At 47.2% G+C, this 23,939-nt stretch overlaps 1 protein-coding gene across 9 annotated transcripts in view; it reads right to left on the bottom strand.

Moving 5' to 3' along the window:
• The window catches only part of Sfswap (splicing factor SWAP), a 78,766-nt gene that overhangs the window by 35,438 nt on the left and 19,389 nt on the right, over window positions 1-23,939 (bottom strand). For all 9 annotated transcript variants that reach the window (XM_006971370.4, XM_006971371.3, XM_016002755.3 and 6 more), the window contains one exon: window positions 23,613-23,748. In XM_006971370.4, coding sequence (XP_006971432.1) covers window positions 23,613-23,748 — 136 coding nt within the window. The remainder of the gene's footprint in view (window positions 1-23,612; window positions 23,749-23,939) is intronic.

The raw sequence follows: 23,939 nt of genomic DNA, 5'->3' as shown, positions 1-23,939 counted from the left end.
AGTAAAACACTGTGGATTCGGCCATACACGGCTGCTACTGAGATAAACATCACAGTGGTGTACTAATGTCCCAGAGGGGAGGAGATGTCTTTTCAGCTCAGCCTGGGAAGCTGTGTAATCCTCCCATGCTGATGGCACAGTTGTGGTTGACTCGCTTTTTATCAGGCATGTCACACACATGAAGTATCCAGTGCCATCCCAGCTCAGTGTTACATGTAAGACTCCAGGAGCAGTATAACCAATATCTTCATGGGGCATGTGGCCAGGTGCCTTTTCCACCTCTGCTCACAGGAACACCCACTCCATCTCTGCAGATGGCACAGTTGGCAGGGAGGCGTTCGTGGTAGAAGAGAGATCTTCTCACTGGAGTCTGTTTCCCAGCACTGAGCACTCAGTATTTGTTTGGTCAAGAGACATGATGTTGTGCTTAGATGTCCAATCCAGTAACTCAGAGACCCACTCCTACAAACACCTGATAACACTGGACAGAATATCACTACTCACAAGTTAATCAACAGCAAAGCCCAAAACAGACTGTCTGGTGAACAGATCTGAGGGCACCTGCAAAACCCTGGTCTTAGAGTGGGTACAACAGAGATGACTGAGGCTAGACCCAGGGAGAGGAGACATCTGCTGCTACCTGCCTCCCTCTGACTTCCTGCTTCATGTGACCCTGCCCAGGACTTTCATTCACACCTCAGAGAAAACACTTTGGTGACCTCACAAGGACTCAGAGGTGGTGGTGTGCGGGCATAAAGCACCCCATGTCCAAAGACCGATGCTGCGGCCATGCATACACTTCTCCAGACTGCTGTTCCCAGACCCCAGCAGTGTCAGGGCTGGAAGGTATTAGGGGGGAGGCTGGATCTGCCCTTTCCTGTCAGGGGCGCCAAGGCAATGCACGGGTCCCAACAATGGCCGGAGAGCCAGGCTTCTCAATGGTCTCAAGCCTATTAACTCATCCTGCACACTTGAGCCCCATGGATTTTTAGCTCTTGCCACCCCAAAAGCACATAAGCCCTCACTCTCTGGTAAGTCTTTTTGGAAGTCCTTCCACAGCTTAGGCGGAGGTGGGAGCCCATCCACCTGTGGTAATTCCTTGCAATGCTAAGACTGTGGGCCGGCTACTGCCCCAGGAGTGCCACAGTTCAAAATCAGCTCTTGGCAGCTCCTGATGCACTCAGTGAGCAGAGCTTAGCTGTGCTGTTCTCAGCTAAGCCAGAGCTGAAATACTGTCCAGTGATCATAGCCCACACTAGCCCAGTCCTGGCCCAGACTCCTTGGCTACACACTCTGAAGCAGCGGAGTCTATAGCTCAAGCATCCTATGGTCTTGTCACCAGCTGACCCCAGGACACAGGTTCTCATGCAGCTATTTGTACCAACACCACACCACACCAAGAACACGAACACACACACACACACACACACACACACACACACACACACACACACACACACACACACACAAAGAAAATGCCCCACAACCACACAGACTTTCTGATTTTATAATGTAAATTACAAATACACTATTTGACATTTTATAATCTTACTTTACAGCCTTCTGGGAGACTTTCAAAAAACTTAATACTACCACCAATCAAGTACTGTTTGTATTATCTTTGCAAAAACTTTGTTTCCATTTAAAATCACTTAATGACTTAAGATTTCATATTTTGCAAGATGAAAAGAGTACCAGATCAGTCAAGTAACAATGTAAGCGTACTTAGTACTACTGGACTGTCCATTCAAAGACAACTCACACCATTATTCAAAAGTTACACACAGAATACAGCAAGTTACGAAGCTAAGTAAGACATTGTTACAAGGAAGAGGGGCTGGAGAGATGACTCGGTGGGTAAGAGCACACTGCTCTTACAGAGGGCCCAAGTTCAGTTCCCAACGCCCACACTGGTCAGCTCATAACCACCTATAACTCCAGTTTCAGGGGATATAACCCCTCTTCTGCCCCCTTCTCCCCCAGACACCACAAGACTCACACACATGAAACCTACCCCGAGAAAACAACAAAATCTATAGAAAGCGACACCTCCACCACAGATCTGGGCAGTGGAGCCATGCCCAGCGGGTGCCTGGCTCGGGGAGCCCCTGTGCTCTTCATTCAGTGCCAGGCTGCTACCCCCAGGACATGCCTCAAGAGGTCTCTGCTGCCCTCCGCACCTTCTACTGAACTCTCCAAGGGTACTTACTGCTGGTTTTCCCATCCTGACATGGGATCTTGCTCTGTTCCCAGGCAGGCCTCTAAGCCTTGGGCTCAGTTTACTGAGGAGACAAGACTACAGGAACACACCACCATGCCTGACCAGGACTGGGTTTTTAAGTGAGTGAAAATATGATGTGACATTATGTAATAAATGTACTTCATGAGAACTGTACAACCCCACACCAAGTGAACCAAGAGAGAAACTCCAGCAGGTACCCAAGCAAGCCATCTAGACAGCACCATGGAAAGGTGAGCTGCTAACATGGAGGCCTACTCAGAAGCACTTCTCCAGCCCCACACAAGCTTATGTGCGCAACCACCCAAGGCAAGCTGGTGGGGTCTGCCTAGTCATCTTTACTCTGTTCCTGACCTTTCCCTATAGTGGAGGATGGCCCCAACCCTCATCATCCTGTCTTCACCTCCCCAGCGCTGGAGTTACAGCTGTGTGTGTCACCACACTCGGCTTACACAGTGCTGGAGACAGAAGCTAGGGCTTCCCGCGTGTGAGGCAGCCACTCTCCCCACCCTGTCCAATCATCTTCCAGAGCCCTTCTGCTCCTACTGACAGCCTGAGTATAGCTGTGTGTATGGAGAACACACACACACACAGAACTTTGCTGAGACCTTCCTAAGACATGCCCGGGACACTAACGGAGGTGTTCAAAAGCTCACAGGTCACCAGCTGAGTGCTTCTGAGAAGCAGCAGTGACCTATCCTCTGGTTGTCCCTGGTGATGCACCCTGAGGTCAGGTGCCAGGCCACTCTGACTCTGCCCTGAGGCGGGGCTGTGCCGTTCATGCCATGCCCTTCCACCTCCTTCCCACTTCCTACTGTACTGGCAGGCATGCCTCAGCCTTTTCTACGGTCAACAGCTTTGCCTTCTCTTCCTCTGACGATCGCACAATTCCTGTCTCCAGCCCTGGGCTGCATCGTCTAAGAACTGTCCACTCAGCACTGTGATCTCAAGAGTTCACACATGTTCTAATCCAACTGTGTCCAGAACTGTCTTGGGCTTTCATCTATACCTTTTCATCCTGCAGCTCTGGTCGAGGAAATGCCAGTCAGATTCCTGGATCTCATAGCAATACCTCTGCCCAGTGTTCAGACAAGCTTCTGTCTAGGAGGCACCCCAAGAGCTCCTTCTTCCCTCTTCTGGGGCCTTGGTGAGAACCACCCCAGCTCACCCCAGATTTCTCTCCATCTTTTTGGTCAGTCCCCGACTGAGCTTCCTACAACTCTCAGCTGGAATCAGCTGTATGCCCACTACTGTGGGAACACCTGCCTCTGCAAACAGCACTGAGCCCTGAATGGCTGTATATTAGTACACACGCATGCCTGTGGAGTTTAACTGCAAATCAGTCCCAGAAGAGAGTGGCACCAGAATCCACAATGGAACGAACTACTACAGTAACACACGGAACGGAAGTTAAGGGAGGAGGGTTAGTCTCCCAACACCCCACTGCGCTGTGCACATCCATCCTTCTTGGGATAACAGAAGACGAAGCAGCACATTTGTGACAGGTGGGGCACTAGGTGGCCTAGGCGCAATGATGTAAAAGGGTCATTTCAACATGAACTCCCTGACACAACAGATGATGACCGTTCCTAAGTGACTAGCGGGAAGGCAGCATATACAGCCTGGATCAGCTGGGCAAAACTGGATGATTCAAGTCTGGGTGGGAAGGACTGGGACACTGTGAGATCTCATCATGCAACTCATCACAGTGCACAATTTAAAACTCTGGAATTGCTTATTTCTGGAATTTTCCACCGAATATCCTCAGACTGGATCCCATGGAAAGCAGAACTTCAGATGCGGGCCTGCTGTCTCTTCACTGTTTACCATCTGTCTTGTTCTCTAGAATGCCGGTGCCAAATGCAAGGACTCCGTCCCGGCATTCCTGACATAGCACTGGCACGGACACGCTGTTCAGTGAATGTACCAGCTGCACAGGAGAGAACAGGGAGTCTCAGCCTAGGCCAAAGGATGGGAAGTGGTACCACAGAACACTCCAAAACTGGACAGAAAAACACATCTACACCACAGTTTGAGGTCCACCCCACTACCTATCCAGTAAGGGCAAGAACCAAGGCATTCTCAGATATCCAAGGATTACAATAAGAAATATGCCTCCCTGTGTAGTCTCTTGTGGCAAGTTCCTGGAGAATGGGCCCCAGCAAACAAAACAAGGACCCCAAAGAGACAGCTATAGGAGCTAACCTAGTCAAGCGATGGAGAAGGTGCAGGAAAGCCTGGGGCTGGCCCCAGACTCAGGTGCAGACTGGGAAACGGCTACCAACAGCCAACACACAAGTGCACACTGGCTGACGGACCTACTCGCTGTCCTCGGCTTCAGCAGCAGTCACTGAGGCTTGGGAGATGGCACTATCAGAACCTAAAATGATTAATCTTCTTGGTAGGCCTGTAAGGGTGTTTCCAAGAAGGACTAAATGGGGAGAGGACCCTCCCTCAGAGTAGGTGGCACCTTCCTGCAGCACACCAAACAGGAAGAGGAGGGAGGTCTAAAGGAAAAAGCATGGCTGCCTGTCTTTGCTTCTTGCTAGTGAGTGCACCCAACTCTCTTGTTACTGCTGAATCATGTGACTCCAGGTTCTTCGGTCTTGCACATGGGCAAAAGACCAGTAAGACCCCAGGATTCTCTGAGGTTTCAGTTCGGACTGCAAAGGACTCCAGCCGCTTTGTGGACTGCGCACCTATTTGGTTCTCAGACTCTTCAGTGGGCAGACAGCTATTATGAGACTACCCAGACCTATCTGTGCCCGTCTAGTGGATCCTCTTTTGTGACACACACATTGTACTCTTTTGTCAAAAGAAAATGCTAAGCCAGACTGTGGCACCAGAATGTGGTACCAAAACAACAACAAAAATCCCTGTAACAAGTCCAGGCTGCTCTGCCACTTGGGCTGTAGGATCCAGCCAACCTGACGGTACCTAAGGTGTCAGTGGTAGATAGGGTGGTGTTTGGAGTCTTTGGCAAGGCCCCACAGGTGAATCACAGTGGAGGCCTCCGGGATTTTGGAGCAAGGCCTTGTTGTCACCTATAGACAACCATTTTCTTTGAGAGTCAGTTCTTAGTCTGCTACTGAGCCTTAGTGGAAACTGAGTATTTGACAATGGGCTGCCAAGTTACCACATCGCTTGAACCATCACAGGCTAGGCATTACCTACCAAGCCATAAAGTTGAACATGCAAAGCAGCAGTCCATCATCAACTGAAAGTGGTGTTTATATGACTGAGTCCAAGCAGGGCTAAAGTTACACAAAGAAGTTGCCCTAATGCCTACGGTTCCTATTCCTGCAACAGTGCCTTTGTCCCCAAGCACTGCCTCATGAGGTATGCTGTGATTGGACGCTCTGTGAGGGGGACAAGAGTCCATGAAAGACACAGTAAAGGAAAATCTTTGTGGTAGGTACAACTTGGGGCAAAACATAGAGTTGTATATTTTTAATATTATTTTACTCACTTATTTAATTTTTTTATTAATTTCTTTCTTTCTATGCATTCACGCTACTGATGTGCATTGAGGTCCGAGGACAACCTGTGAGAGAGAGTTTTCTCCATCCACTATGTGGATCCTGGGGATTGAACTCAGGTTATCAGGCTTGGTGGCAAGCACCTTGAACTCAATAAGTCATCTTTCTGGCCATATACACTTTATTTGGACAGATGTGCAATTATACAGTGACTTATAGGCCATACCCAATGGTTTGGATGAATAGCTGGGGACTTGGAAGGAGCATGACTGGAGAATTGATGAGAAAGACATTTGGAGAAGAGGAAAATACTCTCTTCAAATGAAGCGAAGACACTTGTGTCCTATGTAAATGCTTGTCGAATGGTGACATCAGTAGAGGAGGTCAACAAGCAAGTAGGATGGCCTGTTCTGTAGACAGAAGTCAACTCCTTTCCCTGACCATTCTTGTCATTGCCTAATGAACCCACGAACAAAGTGGTCACCATAACAAAGATGGAGATTCTGCATGGGATCAACAACATGGACTCCCATTTGCCAAGGCTGACCTAGATACATCTGATGCTGAGTGCCAAGGAACTAATTTCATACTCAAAGTGTGGCAGTGAGTGAGTTCACATTCTTGGAGTCCACTGGTCTTGCCACCCTAAAGCAGCTGGTTTGACAAAATGGTGGAATGGCCTCTTAAAGACACAGGACCAATTAGGTGGCAGTAGCCTGAAAGGCTGTGGTAGGGTCCTTTCGAAGACTGCATATGCTCTGATTGAGTGTTCAGAATATGGTAGTTTCTCCTGTGTCCAGGATTCATGGATCTAAGAATCAAGGGGTAGAAATGGGCATGGTACCACTCACCACTACCCCTAGGGGCCCATGAGCAACATTTTGCTTTCTGTTGCTGCAACCTTATGCTCTGGTAGCCTAGATGTCTTGGTTCCAGAGGAAGGAGAAGTGCTTCTGTTAGGAGGTACAAGAAGCATTACATGGATTCAATTAAACTGGAAGCTAAGACTTTCCCCTGGCTACTCAGGCTCCTGATGTGCTTTGAGTCAACAGAGTAAGAAAGGAATTACAGTGTTATTAGAAAAGATTAATCCAGACATCATGGAGAAACTGGACTGCAATGGAGGAACGGAAGAGTAGGGTCTTTCTTGGTATGACCATGTTCTGAGTAAGTAAGAAACTGTAACAACCTGATCCAGGCAGGATGATAAATGAACCTTTAGGAGGCTGAGGCAGGGAGGATGAAAATTCTAAGCTTTCTCGTATTATAAAGGGAGTTTCAGGTCACCCCCACAGGTAAAGATCCAGGGGCTGCTGAGTATATGAACTGGGTAGTAGAAAAATATAAACCACTATGGCCAAGTGACCAATCATAGACATGAGGAATGTAACTGTCATGCATGCTTCTTACATTGTTAAAATGTTCTTGGATTTACACATATATATTAATAAGCAGATATTTGTGTTTTCTTTCTTTTTCTAGTCTCTTACCATATAACATTAAGAAAATGTCAGCACTTAAGTGTTGTTGATCTATGCATCATATTTAAGTTATGGGATATACCTTGAAGATAGCCTTCTTCAAGGGACTTGGTTATCTGCTCTGGGGGAAGAACTGATATGTTTTCAGTTGTACATAGTACACTTACGTCTCATCAGGTTGAATTATGACTTTGTTATTATCATTTGGAAATTAAGCATAATATAAAATGCTGGGGGTCAAGTTGACAAGGGGTAGAGTTGTGATGCTTAATCTTGTCAACTTGATGGCAATCAACTTGACAGAATCAAATAAGAAACAAGCCTCTGGGAGGCCTGTGAGTGCATTTCCAGGAAGATTTAAATGAGAGGTGAACCATCCAAAAGTGGGCAACATCTTCTAATGGGTAGACCAGATAGATAAAGATGTCTGAGGCAGAACAGTGTTGTGTGCCTGTCTGCCTTCATTTCTTTCTCTTTTATAAGATTTATTTATTTTTATATAGATGGGTATTTGCCTACGTGTATGTGTGTGCACCAGAATGCCTGGTGCCCTCAGAGGCCAGAAGATGCTACATCTCCTGAGACTGGACTTACAAGTGCCTTAAAACTGAACCTGGGTCCTCAGGAAGAGAAGCCAGTGCTTATAACTGATGAGTCATCTTTCTTGACACCACCCCCTCCCCCCAGCTCCTGCCTTCACTTCTTGCTGGTAAGTCCATCTAACACTACTGTTGCTTCAATTGCCACTTTTGTTGATATCAGACTCCAGCTTCTTTGGCCTTCCAATATATACCGAAGACTAGGAACTCTGGAATCTTCCAGGTCTTCAGCACCACACTGATTGCTGAAGCATCCAGCCACATGCATTCGGCAGTACCAAGTTCTCTTTCTCTCTAGCACGCTGAGAGCAACTGCTGAACTACCCAGCCACTCCTGTGCAAGTCACTCTACTGAATCCTTTCAGATTATTTAGATTATACATTATCTCACACACCTTCAACCAGTCCCGTTCCTCTAGAGGTGCAAAGCAACCACGAAACCATGGGTTGGAGTGTTAGAACTCTGGGCATGAGGAAGCTTGAGGGGCATATGTAAGTGAAATCAGATGACTGTCTGTCACAGGGGAAGATCTCAGAGCACCTAATTTCAGGATGAGGAGGAACAGAGGTATGGCCACAGCAAGGGGGTGTAGAGCCCTACCCAACCCTAGAGACCAATGCTACAAGTCGTCCTGGAGCCCAGACTGGCACTGGGAGGCAGAGAGCAAACACCTTTCATAACAAGTGTGCACTTGACTTTCAAAGTATAGATATGTCCTATTCCAATTAAAACAAAAACTGAGCATATACTAATTATAATCAAAGACATGAGGAACATCCTACCCTATTCAGCACATTCTTGAGCTCACAGCAAAGAGGATGCATTATTACTGACACTTTTCCCCTAATACAGGTGACTAAACAAAGAGTCTTGTGTGTACCAGGCAAGTACCCTGCCATCGAGCCACTTCTCTAGCCATCCATCCATCCATCCATCCATCCATCCATCCATCCATCCATCCATCCATCCATCCATCTTCTATCTATCTACCTGTCTGTCTGTCTGTTTTCTGTCTGTCTGTCTGTCTGTCTATCTATCTATCTATCTATCTATCTATCTATCTATCTATCTATCTATCTATCTTTGCATGTAGTTTGTGTGTGATGCATGCATGTGAGAATGTGGTTATCGGAGGCCAGAGCAGGACAGTAGGTATCATTCTCAGTTGTTTCTGCCTTATTGCTTTGAGACAGGGTCTCTTACAAAATTTAAAAGCTTACCATTTCGGCTAGGCTGGCAGGCCAGTGAGCTCTTGGGATCCTCCAATCTCTAACCCCATCCTGTAGTCACTGGCCTATGCAGGCACATCTGGCTTTTATGTGTGTACTGGGGATTTAGACTCAGGTCCTCATGCTTCCAGACTAAGTGCTCTTTTTTTTGTTTTGTTTTGTTTGTTTCCGAGACAGGGTTTTTCTGTGTAGCTTTGGAGCCTGGCCTTGAACTCAGAGATCCGCCTGCCTCTGCCTCCTGAGTGCTGGGATTAAAGATATGCACCACCACCGCCCGGCCAGACTAAGTGCTCTTAACCACTGAGATGTCCATCTCCCATTTCTTCCTTTATTATTTTCAAACAATTCTCAGTAAGTTGCCCAGGCTGGCCTGGAATTTGCTCTGCAGCCCAGGTGGGCCTTGGTCTTACATTTCCTCAGCCTCCTGAATAGCTGGTATAAGGCCTGTATCACTAGATGTGGTTCCATGTTCCCTCTCAGTGACCTTTTGTCTTCCACTGGTTTGCTAAATATGGGTTTGTGTCACCCAGCTGGGCATCATAGACTCAGCAGTACATGCAACCGACAGGGTCAGTCATCTGAACAACAGGACAGTTTTCAAGATGAAGCCTTGGGATCAGGACCTTTGGTTTTTGAAACAGTGGTGAGGCTGTTGCTCCTATCAAGATGTGAAGAACTAAAGAAGCCATCTATTAAATGTATGGGGCAATGGCTGTTGACACAGCATTGATGAGGAACAGGCTGGCAAACACAGCTGTACTTGGGAATTTCTACCCAGGACAAATCAATCCACTCTGAAAGCAGAAACAACTCTGGCGATCCTCTGAATCAGCACTTGACTGCCTCTGGATGACTGTCGACAGACAGAACAGCAGAATGGAATGGGAAGGTTTTCTACTGCTGTTTAAGAAAGCTGGTGAGCTGGAGAGATGGCTCAATGGTTAGGAGCACCGACTGCTTTTTGCAGCAGAGGTCCTGAGTTCAATTCCCAGCAACCACACGGTGGCTCACAATCACCTGTAATGAGATCTGGTGCCCTTTTCTGGCCTGCAGGGACACATGAAGGCAGAATACTGTGTACACAATAAATAAATTAAAAAAAAAAAAAAAAAAAAGCAAGCAAGCAAGCAAGCTGGTGCGCTAGTCTACTGCTAACAGCTAACGACAAGATTTCAGCGGTGTCCAGAGTTCATCTTCCCAGACCCACAACCCTCCGGTGTATTCCTAGTCAATTTTTTAGCTAGCAAGCACCACCAGTAGTCTTGGCTTGATTGCTAATCCCTCCTGACTTGGCTCTCCCCACCCATCTATTTTGCCCTCAGCTAGTGGCTCTTATTGATTTCTGTTACACCTCCTCTGTCACCCCAAACAAACTGATGCATTTTCCGCATAAAGCTAACAATAAAACATTTCGTGCAAGTGCCAGAACAAACAACTAATACCAAGTGTTTTCCCAAGAAGAATGGTACACTGAAAAGGCAGGATCTTAACACAACAGAGTTTTAATAACTGAAGTGTATAGGGCTCCATATAACAAGGGGGAAATGAGAATGCAATCGCATGCAAGCACATTCCAGATTATCATCACGAAGTAAAATTTCCTAACAATGCAATCTTCAGAACGTACTCCTGTGGGTAACTGACACATGGGTATTTAGACAAGTTACCTCACTCTGTGAGACCAAGAGTGGGGGTCAGGGAAGCTCTGTAGAAAGACAGACACTGGAGAGTCAGAATGATGGCTTAGTGGGAAAAGTGTCTGCTGCCAACCTAGATCCCCAAGCCCTACACAGTAGAAGGAGAAACTGGATTCCTGCCAGTTGTCCTTGGACTTCCATTTTCATGCTATGGCACACCCATACCAGCCAGCACACACAGATACACAACATCAACGAAAATGTAGTAAAGATAGGCACAGGTTGTGTGGCTGTGTACCCACAGGCAGAACTGAAGACAAGATGTAGATGTGAGAAATGAAAACAAGTGGCCATTTCCCCCTTCTACCCAGGGTCCTTCTGTAGCAGAGGCTGCCTGGGACCTTGTCATCCCCCCACCTTAGTCTCTTGACCGCTAGGATACAGACACATGTGTGTGCCGAGACGCTCAGCTCCATATGTCCGTGTCCACAGAACTGAAGCTGCTGGCAGGGAACTTATTTCCAGCAGCCCAGATGTCCTAGTGAGGAGACTGGCACTCTTCTAACTAGGTTCGGGGTTGGTGTCCCTGTCATGAAACATCTTCAAATCACTACACATCCTGTGTCTCTGATACCCTTGTGGCTCTAGTCCTTACCACTCTGCAATGCTGTGCTGAATTAGTCACTGCAGCACTGTGACCAAAGTCCCAGACATACTGACTGTACGGAAGGAATGACGGAGCTTGGCTCATAGTTTCAGAGATGCTCAGGCCACACTATAGCAAATCAGAAGTAAAGGACGACAGAAAGCCAGGGCAAACCCACGGCCTTCCAAAGCTCTATCTTCTACTTTTCATTCCCTCCCAATAATGCTGTCATATTACGAGTCCATCAAGGGGATGACTAACTTCTGTTAGATCAGAGTCCTCATGATCCATTCAACTGTGGAAACACATCCACAGATATGTCAACAGTGTACATCACCATGTCCTGCAGTTTCTCAGGAAACACACTCCCAGCCAGCCAGCAGGATGCTTCACTCACCTCCTGCAGCTGCTCAGCACAATCTAGCTGGCAATCTCACAGGAGTGAGATGGCACATGAGTCCCGGCACCATAGCTACACTCAGTCCTTTTTATCCACAATGTAGCCAGTTCCATAAGGAGGCCATCCCAAAGCGTAACTCAGACAAACCTGCAGGTGACTGCCTGGGAAGGCTTGCTCTAAAGGAGCAAGTGTTCTCAATCCATGGGTTGTGACCACTTGGAGGGTCCAAAGACCCTTTCACAGGGATCGCATATCAGATATCTTGCATACCAGATATTTACATTATGATTCCTAACAGGAGCAAAATTACAGCTATGAAGCAGCAACGAAATAATTTTATGGATGGGTGTGGGGTGTCACCACAACATGAGGAACTGTATTAAATGGCTGCAGCACTAGGAAGGTTGAGAAGCACTCTAAAGCACTGCAGCCTGGCTTGCTGCCAGAAACTGTCAGTTCTCATGCATGTGTTTTTCTAAGGCCAGTGTCAGAATGATTATTACCGCGGTAATCTCAGCATCAACGAGCAACTCCCTATCATCAACAGATGCCTGTTGCTATCTGCATGCTGCAGCAGGTCCTGGGAGAAGGCCCTGTCTCCTTCACACTAAAGATGCATACTCAGGGGAGGTCACAATGACTTGAGCATAAATGCTGGCACCAACTAGTCACTGTCACTGCTCAGTCCTTCCTTTTCAGGTCAGGAAAGTCCACACACTCAGTGGATACTGAAAACCTTCAAGGTCCCCAGAGGTGGAACAGGGAAGAACAGAGCTGAGAACCCAAGTTTCACTTTTCCATGCAGCCAACTCTGTTCTCTAGAGTCCTTGCTTAATGCTCTCTCTGAACTTGGGTACCCGACTGCCAGGAATTCCCAACAGATCCCTTCCTAGTCTAAAGCAGTCAGCATTTTCTAATACAAAATCTTCTATTGCAGAGGATAAAAACAAAGTCAAGCAGTCTCAAAACTCCTTAAAATGCACTGCCCACAGTTTTTAAATGGAAAAATGTCATTGTCCTTCTCATCCCTGCAAGTATGTAAGAGACCAAATTCTTCACTGGCTCACCACACTGTCTGGAGGACATCCCATCACAGCAGACGATTGCCAAGGTCTGCTAACAGGGTGCAAGCATTATGATATGTTTGAGAAAATGAACACCATATGCCACACTAGTTTACTTGTCACATTGAGGCTTCCAGACACCCCAGTGTCGTATAAAATGTCTCCATGCCTGGGGAGATGGCTCTGTTGAGAAATGCTTTCACAGTAAGCATGAGGACCCGTGTTCAAGTCCCAGAACCTATATAAAAATGCAATGTGGTGGTGAATATTTACAAGGCCAGAGCTAGGGAGGTGGTGATAGGAGGATGGACCCCTGGGGCTCTCTGGTCAGGCTGTCTAGCCTCATTGGTGAGCCCCAGGCTAATGAGCAACTCCATCTTAAAGGAGGTAGATGTGTATACATTTCTAAAATCCTCTGCCCTTCACAACAAATTCTGGAGCATGCACATACATGCAGGCGTGCACACACACATTAAATTAAAAAAAAAAAATGTGCCTTCAAGAAAAGACTTGTTTTGACATCACACAAGGTGGAAAATTGGAATGACTTCTGTAGTGGTGCATGAAGGTTACACCTGGGAAGAGCCATCAGATGCATCCATCGCATCCAACATGTTTAAAAGTTCTTTCTTTTCTTGGAGGATTAGATTCTCCTCTAGAAAAGTCTGTCTGAACTAAGTTAGAATTTGTGTGCGTGCGTGAGCAAGCGCATGCATGTGGAGATCAGAGGTCAACACCAGGTGGGTATCTTCCTCAGTTGACATCTCCCTCAACTGCTTTCTCAGACGATTTATTCCCTAGGCAGGGGGTCCTGGACAGAAAGCCAACAACTGAGTCTGTCTCTGTTCTGGACTGTGGATGTGATGTGATGAGCTGCTTTAAGCTGCCACCATGCCTTCCTTGCTATGATGGACTGTGATCTGGAACAGTGATTTGAACAAATCTTTTCTCTCCCAAGTTGCTTTTTGTCAGGATATTTTATCACAGCAACAAAAACGTACTGACAGAAAGTCAGTAAGTAGAGAAAATCAGGACACTGTCAGTCACACAGAGGTCAGTATGGGCTTGTCATCTGTTTTTTTTCCCCACAGGACCCAAGGACAAAATTGCAATTATATCTTTAAACAATTAAAGGGAAAAAAACCAAGCAAAATAGTTGTTTTACACGATGAAAAATATATGGCACTCCAATCCTGGTGGCTACACAGAGGTTTTGTATTGCTTCCTTGATAGTGTTTCATGTAGAACTTGTGATCCTCCTACCTCCACCTCTTGGCTCATATAAAAATATTATTGTTGCCCAGTTATCTTGTCTGTGGCCTGTGGCCACCTTCATATGACCGTCACAGAGGTGAGCAGCTTGGTAGACATGCAGGACCCTGGAAGCTGGAAATGTTTACTCCTGATCTCTAAGAAGTTCTGGCCCCAGTGCCACTGTCCAGTTAAGAAGGAGAACTGAAACACTAACACAGAACCAACTGTGACACTAACACACAACACTCGACCACAGAGACAGAAAATCACCTGACACCAACCAGAGGCAGAGCCACAGCCAGGGAACAGGTCAATCCCAGGAAAAGGAGGCCCAGACCACCAGCCAGCAAACCAAGTCGACAAACCCTGAAGGCACACATGGGAACTGCAGACTGACATTAAGGTAGTGGCATTCCCCTGGAGCTCAGGTGAAACAGCACACAGACAGCTAGTGGGTAGGGAAGCCTTCTCCTGAGAACAGGGCTGAGCCACTATGTCGTAGGTGAGTGTGGCTCGGTAGATGCTATGCTGCTGCTGTGTACGTTAAAAGGCAACAAGCACTTTCGATCATAAAAGAATTTAAGAGAACAGCATCAGACCCAGCAGATGAAAACCAGAACACCGGCGTCTGCCTGCCCAGGGTTCTCTGTGGTATTAAGTAAGGGTTACACTGGGCTCTGGTTCGCAAAGTTCTGAGGGACAGAAACCATTATCTGAAAACCTCACACCCAGACCCAGACATGATCTTCTTTTGTATGAAGGTTGAAGCCTGGCTTTTTTCTTTCTTCTAAAACAGTCTTGCTCTCTACATACACCAGGCTGACTTCAAAAACAAGAACTTCCTGCCTCTGCTTCCTGAGTGCTCCGAGTACAGACAGCAGCCACCAGGTGCTGATGACCAGGTACCAGTGGGCATTTGATTTTCAATTATGCAAGAATTTGTGAACTTCTGAAGAGCCCATGCAAAAAGCTAGCTTACCAGACTAAAAAAAAAAAAAAAAAAAAAAAAAAAAAAACAACAACCAAAAAACAAGAGATGAATCAAATATGGAATTTAACTGGAGATAGTTAGTGTGCAGGGGAAACACTCAGCCACAGAACTAAGGCTAAACAAGCAGGAATTATAGTTACAGACAGAAGACACACATTACTCATAAAATCTCACAACATGAAGTCAATACTTATAACAAAAACTAGCAATCAGGGAGGAGTAAAAGGAACATGAATCCAGGGCCTCAGTGCATGCTAGGCAAGTGCTTTACCACCGAGCTATAAAACCCAGGAAGAAAATGATTTCATGGGGGCTCATTCCCTCTAAGACAAAAACATGTAACTTACCTCCCGTCCTTACTGGTGTTGGGACTGAACCTGTGCCTACCATGCAAGCACCTCCAGCTCTGAGCTACATCCTGAGAGCTCTAGCTCTCTACTCTAGTGAACTAGAGAGTTCTTTCAGGGCTGGCTTCCTGAGTGGTGACCAGTTGTACCTACAGTTCAGTACTGAGCTGAAATCCGAGTCTGCGACTGAGCTCAAGTAAAATCTCCTTCCCACCATAACCCACGCTGCGGGTTTTGCTGTGCAGCTGGCTCAGCCCTCTCCTCTGTTGTTGAGGTAGCTGCTTGGGCTTGAGCCTCATCAAGGATGCTCAGGAATGCCAAGAATCACAGAGCTTTCCTTGCTTTTCTACCTCCCTTGATTAACATTACACTACCTAAAAAAGAAAATGCCACAGCCAGCAGCAGACCAACTGTTAACCACTGGGATAGGGACCAGTGAGGTGGCTGAGTGGGTAGAGAGGCTTGCTGCCAAGTCTGACAAGCGAATTTGATCCCTGGAACTCACAGTGGTGCATGGACAGGACTGACTCCCACAGGCTGTCCTCCGACCTTCCTGTCGGTGCCACACTGCACATGTGAGCACACACACAAGTTTAAAACTACAGTGGTGACACAATTTAAACTCGGACAGGGCTAGGGAGACAGCTTGGTAGGTAGAACTGCTTGTGCAAAGGCCTGATGAAGCGATTCCACACAACTGTCCTCTGACCTTACAATTACAAGAACGCCGTGGCAGATGCATCCTGTGTGTACATGGAGAAAATTTAGTCACAAGGGATACTTTACCTTTTATAGAACATTATACAAAGCATTATTGGCTCTGACAGTGGACAGTATTTCAGCATTAATGCCTCCTGCATAATTTACTTATTATACTCTCCTATAAGGATTTACTGCTAAGTAGCAAAGTAATATAGAATAGAGCTTGAAAAATGGTTCACTATCAAGCTAAGAAATAAAAGAAATTGTTAATTTTATACACCTCCATTTAAAAAGCTTCTAGAAAAAATTGTGTAAAATAAAAATTAGATGTTCTTTTTCACAGGCTGCCCAATCCGGGAAAACTGGTGGAAAGTGAGTCTCAAGGAGCCTGGGTGTCTCCTGAGTTGCTGGGTAAACCCCACAAGGTGAGCAGAGCCACCCACTAGTGCTGCTAGCAGAGCCTACCGGGCTGTGTGCCTAGACCACAGCTGGCTGTGGAGGCAGTGTTGAGGCTGTACACCCATGTCACAGCTGTGGTAAACTCACTCTGGTCAGTAGTGGAACCCTAAATAATCACCATATACACCTCAACTCCTAAGGCTGGGGATGCAGCTCAGTGGTACAGGGTTTTTCTAGCATGCATGGAGCCCTAGGTTTGACCCAGCACCACCTAAACCAGCGTGATGGTGCGTGCCTGCAATCCTAGCTGGTGATGGAAGCAGGGAGGTGGAAGTTCAAGGTCATCCTTGGCTATAACAGTGAATTTAAAGCAGTCTTGGGTTACATGACACCCTGCCTCAAAAAAATAAAACAAAAGCCTGCATGTCTGCTGGCAAGGGTCCACACCACTTTAAACAACGAGCTGAAAGAGCAGGTAAAGCAGCCAGCACTCCACCTCAGGATCCTTCTCCCAGGTCCCAATGGCACTGGGCACCTTCCAACACCCACACAGACATCCTCCCCTCCACCTCAGGCGGGCTTCTTCCACAGCATCTCTGCTTCCTCAGAAGCCACACACTCTGGGCCCCACAGCAGTGCGGGCAACTCGGCTCACATCAAGCCAGTGCCGGGGGGACGGACAGGGGAGCAAAACAGCCATGCAGCTCCTGTCATGCTCTGGTAAATGAGCTGAGCCTTTGGTCACTACTAAAGCCTTCCTTCCTCAGAATGGGTTTCCTTGGAGACTAAGGGGGCTACACTGGACCAAGGGGTGTGCATCTTTGATTCTTACACTTAATGCCATTCACCCTGCTTGCTCAACCCACAAGCCCATGGAGAGAACAGTCAGTTTCCTCTTCTCTGCTTCAGTGAGGTCTGCTTTTTCATTCAGACCTTTCCGTTAAGGTGCCCATGACCGTGAGTAGAATATTTCAGTGGCCTCCAACCCAACTTTGCCCTGATGCACAGTGGAGTCTTCCTAGGTAAGCCCTTACTCAGTGGCTGGGGAGCAGCTGAGCTGAACCTCTAAAACGAAGCACAGTCATTTTCACCTCAGAGTTATTTGTACCAATTTCCGAACAAAATGTCACTTATTTCCCATCTAACTGTGAAAATTACTTGTACATTAAATATTCCCCCATTTTCTCATTAGTTTCATAAAAAACAAAACAAAACAAACAAACACTCAAACCCCCATTCACGGATGTAATCGAGTGGTGACTACTGGCTCTCCCTCCTTAGCTAAGAACCTCCCCCATCTGGCTCTCGAATTCACAAGTCAGCTCTTGGCCATCCGCACACTCTAGCTGGCTCTGTTTCCCAGACACTGCTCTTGACGGCGGCCCTCTTCAAGGACTCCTGGCTGTGCCGGCCCGCAGGTGCTCCTCTGCGTCCCTCTGCAGAGCCAGCTGGGGCTGGCCGCCCTGTGCAGGACTGTAGGAGCTCCCTGAGCGGCTGCGGTTCCACCTGACCAGGCAGCCCGTGCCCTGACACACCAGGCAGGGTGGGCTCCTCTTTGGAAGGGTGAGATTTTGCTTCTTACTGGCTTTTCTCTTAAGCAATTTCTTTTTAGTTAAACTTACTGTAATTATGTATTTGGTTAAATTTTATGCCAACACACAATTTGAATAAGAAGAGAATTGCTGTTTCTGTGAACATCAAGTTGAATGCTTTGGAAAATTTGGATAAAAAGCCAAGTGCTTTCAAAAGCTCCTGTGCAATTACAGGAGAGGGAAAAACTACTGAGGCCTCAAAATAACAAAATAAAAGCCTACACTGCGGTACCATAGCACTTGGCCCCTGCTTCCCAGGACAAAAACCCGGACAGGGATGGAGGTAGAGTGAGGAATGGGGCAACCTGCTTTGCTGGAGTCCAAGGAGCCGCTGTGGCCCAGAGCTGCAAGGATGGAGAAGAGCACATAAAACAAACAAATAAATAAATAAAAATGTGGGCCAGTGAGACAGGGAGACGCCTGCTCACCCTGCAAGCTTGGCCACTGGAGTCTGATCCCAGAAGCCTCATGAAGGTGGAAGGAGAGAACCAACAGTGCTTCTCCCACCGCCATGCCGTATGTGTGCTGTGGCATGTGCCTATGCCCAACACACACACACACACACACACACACACACACACACACACACACACACACACACACGTTACAAGGATAAAGACCAAGCCCAGCACTCAGGGATGGTCATCATGGTGATGGTGAGACTGATTTCAGATCCACAACTACCATACCATCTTCAGACCTCTCTTCACTATGTATTTTGTTTATGGCACCAACTATTTCATGGGCCTCCAAAAGCAAAATAACAGTTTATTATGTTAGGATATATTCCCCCATACTAGACTTCTTTTCAAATTCCTCATATTTGGCTTTACTATTGTTTAGATAACTAGGGAAATTTTTTACTAGGAAAAAGTAACAAAGAGAGGGAGAGAAAGAAAGGAAGAAACCATCTCCACACACCACCCTGTTTCACTTGACCATTATTACAGTGTAGAATTTTGAAGTGCTATGAAAATAACTATCTTCAATGTTTCACTCGGAACATAATAAATTAACATTCTAAATGTACAAATGGAAAAACCAAGGCCTGCAGAAGTAGAGCAACTCCCACAGACAGGGTCTCACTCTGCGGCCCTGGCTGGTCTGGACCTATGTATATCAGGCAGGCTTTAATTCACAGAGATCCACCTGCCTGCCTCTCAGAGGCTAGGATTAATGGTGTATTCCATCGGGTTTATGGTTTAAGACTTGCTTTTACTTATGTGTGTATGTCTGTCTGTTTCTATATGTGCTTGTGACTGAGGAGGTCAGAGGAGGGTGCTGGGTTCCTTGGAGTTGGAGTTATAGGCCATTGTAAGCTGCCTGACATGGGTGCTGGGAACTGAACTCAGGTCCTCTGCAAGAGCAGTATGTGTTCTTAACCACTGAACCATCTCTCCAGTCCCCATCTTAACGTTTTAAAAGTTACTAGTAATCATTTCTGAGAGCCCTGTGTATCCCTGGAGTAAAGCAAGAGGGCACTGTGCCAGCAGGTCAGGCATGACCTTTATCCACAAGGGGATCTACACATACAGACCCATGGCTGGTTAACACATCAGTACAAGATCCTCTGGAATACCAGTACAGCAAACACCAAGTGGACCAGCTTAGTAAGGAGAGCACATATGAGCCTGGACAATTGTCATGATCCCCACCCACCCCTTGACCACAGTTGCCTCTCACTTCGATTTCATATTCATTAACAATCCTTAATCAGCCAGGCAAATTCATTCTCTTTATAAGAACCAAAGGTAGCAATCTTACTAAACCATGGGGCAGAATAGTAATTCAACGTGTCCCTGTGGTCCTGTGCAGGAATCACACCAAGCAATCACTTATTCTTTGAATCAAGTGCAACAGAAACCAGACATACTCACTCTGCACTGAGTCCTGACATTGCTGCCCAAGACCCCACAGTCTCAGGGCCTCCTGCCCCTGTCCTGTCAGCTAAGTTCTAAGGGTTGGTGGACACTTGCCGAGGGCAGGAGCAAGGTTAACGAATGATGGCAGTCAGTCACACATATGCAAGTTCATCCCACCCATCTCTGCTACTGTGGGAAAGAAGGAACTCTGAAGATCTGTTGGATCTGACTTGATACACACAGGGCTAGGTCACAGGCCACTGTCTGTAGGCCATGTTCTAAACATTACAATCATTATCAAACCTTTGAAAGGTTAACAGTAAAACACATTTGAAAGATGCAGACATACTATAAGGGCCAGTAAGCGGCTCAGTGGTCAAGTGTTTACTGTGTAATCTTGATAACTGAGTTCTCTCTCCAGAGCCCACAGAAGGGTACAGGTGACTCCACATGTATGTGACATGCACATCACTCCATCATACACACACACTAATAATAAAGAAAAGAAAAAGTGTTGAGAATAAGCAAAGTACAGAGGGAAAAAGGCTGGTGACACTCTGCACAGGACCCCAGCAGTTTCCTGTTAACACTTAAGCAACCTAATTGCTATATATGGATGAATTTACCACAAAAGGACTAAAACCAACAGTTGTGATTGGTTTTCCTCTGCTTGGCTGCATTTGTAAGTGCCGTACTAATGGTTGGCTACAAACCAAGTGTTACCTAATTGAGCAGAGCCAGGGCTGCTGTGAATGACCAGCAGTGGACCAGAGATTTGGAATCAAGCAACTCTGGCAGCTTACAGCATCACAAGACAAGACCAACAAGCTAGTGCAGATACTCACAGGGAAAGAGTTTAGGGGGAGGCGAGAGTTTCAGGCAGGTACCCAGCAGAGCTGGAGCCCCGGAGAGAGCAAGGATGTACCTAACTGCAGCAGTCCCACAGCCAAGGATGCTGGGACTTCTCTGATGGTTTCTGAGCAGTTTCATTGAGAAACAGATCCTAGGCTCTAGCCACGGGCCTGGCTCTGCTGTAAAACTGCAAGTTCACCTGCTATGCCCAATGATCTTTTTGATCCTGGGCAGGAGGCTGTGTTGGTGGCTCTGGTCTTTATAGCTAATAACAGAAATGTATCTAAAACCCATCAACCCCATGTAGATCTGTTTGTTCTTACAAACTTCAGATAAACAACCCATTCTTCCTTGTGTCCAGGGGCTTCATCGGGGCCTGATGTCCTTTCTGGTCAAGGGCAGTGTAAGCAGGACTAGGCCTCAAATAGAATATAGCAAGCCTGAGATTTCCTCAGAGCCTCAAGAAGGACACTGAGGCCCCGGGGCCCTGTCTTGAATCTGCATGGTCCTTTGACGACCTACAGTGTCAAAGTTGGCCTCAGGCCACTATTCCCACTGGCCTGGGGATGATGAGTCACAAAGCAGCTATGATGAGTCAGCTTGCTCTACCATCCTGCCTGGCCCACAGGGTCTGCGCACACTGTACCCCACTGCTGACCTCTGTGTGTAACTGTTCACCCTTTGATGACAGAATTAGTTTCCTCACCCCCAGTCTCTACTGCTCTCTTCTAAGGCTATAAAAAGATACAGGAACATGAATAGACAATGCATCTGATTCAAGCAAATTCAAGACAGTCTTGGAACAGGAATGCAGGGGATGGGCAGGATGGGGGCTCAGTCAGTAAAGTGCTTGCTCTGCAGCCATGACGATCTGACTTTGGACTCCTAGCACCCATGTACAAGCTGGAGCTGCGGCTTGTGCCTGGGAGGTAAACGCAGGCAGATCCCTGGGGCTCGCTGGCCAACCAGTCTAGTTAAATCACTGAGTAATCCTGTCTTAAAAAAGTAAGGTGGAGAAAATCCAACCCAACATTTTCGGGGGCATGCGAGCGCGCGCGCGCGCGCACACACACACCTATGCACACACAAAAATAAGCAGAGAGCAATCAAGGACACTGAACACAGGCCTCTATCCTCCACATACACTTGCAAACGAGGGTACACATACAGGAACATGCATGCACACATACACACTTAAAAACCAGAAAAGCAGGAAATAGGCATGATGAGGTGGGTGTGGTTGGCAGCACCCCGTTCCCTCTCTGGAGTGCAACCAGACTGCTTGGCAGAGCCTCCTGTTGCCACTGATTAGGTCATTCACGAGCTTTCTCTGGGGTTACACAGGGCATGGGAAACAGGCAGGCTATGTACATGGATCTCTTCCCAAGCGTGTGCCTGAGCTAGCAGAAATCTCCAGAAGGCTGCAGGATGGCTGCCTGTGGGATGTGACACGCAGCCCTGTAACATGAGCTCTCTCTGACTGGGCACTCAAGATTGAAGTCACTCAATCTGATCATTAAAGAAATGATCTAAGTCCCAGCCTAGGTTTTCTAGGGTTATGCTCACAAAGCTCACTCAGAAATTGATTTTTTTTTAAGATAGGGTCTCACTATGGTAGCCCAGGCTTACCTTGAGATCTTCTTGCCTTTGCCTCCCAAATAGGAGACGTGTCTGGCAAGTAACTGAATTTTACAGTCTTGTCTCTTTATTACATCAAAATGCCACATCTGTGTGGAGAGAAGTGCAGAAGAGCTGGCACATGTAAAGACTGTCCATCCTCGATAAATGGCAGCTCTCTCTTTAGTGCAAGACCCACACTCCAGGCACTGCACTCCATTCGAGGAATGGAGTCTGCGGCAGGGTAGCAGGCGCAGCACAGGCTGACCCTTCTTTGCTGAAGGTTCCTCTTTTCACACAACACTCACACAACGCTTAGCCTCAGAGCAGCAGCGAGAGCTGACACTGAACCTAAGGTCAGACACTCAGGATCATTCTCCAGAGTGCTCCCCTTCAATTAGTAAGCTTCAAGTGCTTAGAAAGGTAAGAGAGCAGCAGTCCTAAGAGTCCAGAAGAACACAATCCCCTGCGCATCACAGCCAGCTCTCAATATTCTTAGGTCCCACACCACTGTTCAAGCAGCTGATTCAGAACACAAAGGGGGAAAGTTGCATCTGTACTGAACAGGCACAAATTTTTCCTTGTCATGACCCTTGAACAACACAGCATAACAACTATTCACAATGTATTCCAAGTTCTCCAGACAGGATTCTAGAGGTTATGAGAGAAGCCAGGAGTTTTACTATCTGTTGGGGGGTAAACCAACCCCTGAAGAGGCAGAGGGATAACTGTACATGCTAAGCAATCATGACAGGCAACCCCACATTTCCCCATCCCCGCTTGGGGTTCTTCTCAACAAAACTGTGCCTAATCTGATGCCGAAACCAGGGAGTTCTCACGGCACCAGGACAGACGATGCTGTGCTGTCTACCCAGGCTCTGTTCTTCCCATTCTTAATAGGTCTGTCTGTGCATTGTTCAGCGCAGCAGTTTTGAACTGTAGGCGTCACTTCCCAGCCTCCACCGCTCTAGCCAATCATGAGCTAAAGGAGGAGTCAGTGTGGCTTTGGGAAGCAGGGTTGGCGGGTGCTTACTTTTCTGCCCTTGCCTGGCTCTTCCTTTCAGGAATACAGAGCCACAGGCCAGGCAAACATGGCCTCCAGGCACCTCCCTCCTGGCCCACAAGGAGGTCTGGAGTGAAAGCTCCACACCACTGAGGGAGAGCATGGCAGGTGGGGAAGGGCTGCAAGCTGATATAGAACAGGACACTCTGGGTACTCACAGTCTGTCGTGTACTCCACTTGGGAGGGCTGTGCAGGTGTGCCATCTGCAGTGGGTGGGGCTGGAGCAGAGCTGTCGGCCTGTGCTTTACGGACAAGGGCTGCTAGGGGGTGATCTGGGTCCACCACCTTCAAGGGCTAAGGACAGAGAAGATACTGGCTTTAGCATTTTCTATGCTCTGAACCGTGTACAAACTTCCTGTTGAGATTCAACCTCACGGTCTCGTGGATATGCCTTAGGAAAAGCCAGCACACATCCAGACAGTGAGACTGCCGCCACTGTAGAGGCAGAGCCACCATGTCAGACCCTGACAACTCTCACGAGAGCC

Source organism: Peromyscus maniculatus, chromosome 23, assembly GCF_049852395.1.
Source record: "Peromyscus maniculatus bairdii isolate BWxNUB_F1_BW_parent chromosome 23, HU_Pman_BW_mat_3.1, whole genome shotgun sequence".
NCBI classification, from domain to species: Eukaryota; Metazoa; Chordata; class Mammalia; order Rodentia; family Cricetidae; genus Peromyscus; species Peromyscus maniculatus.
This window is presented reverse-complemented; position numbering and strand designations above follow the sequence as displayed.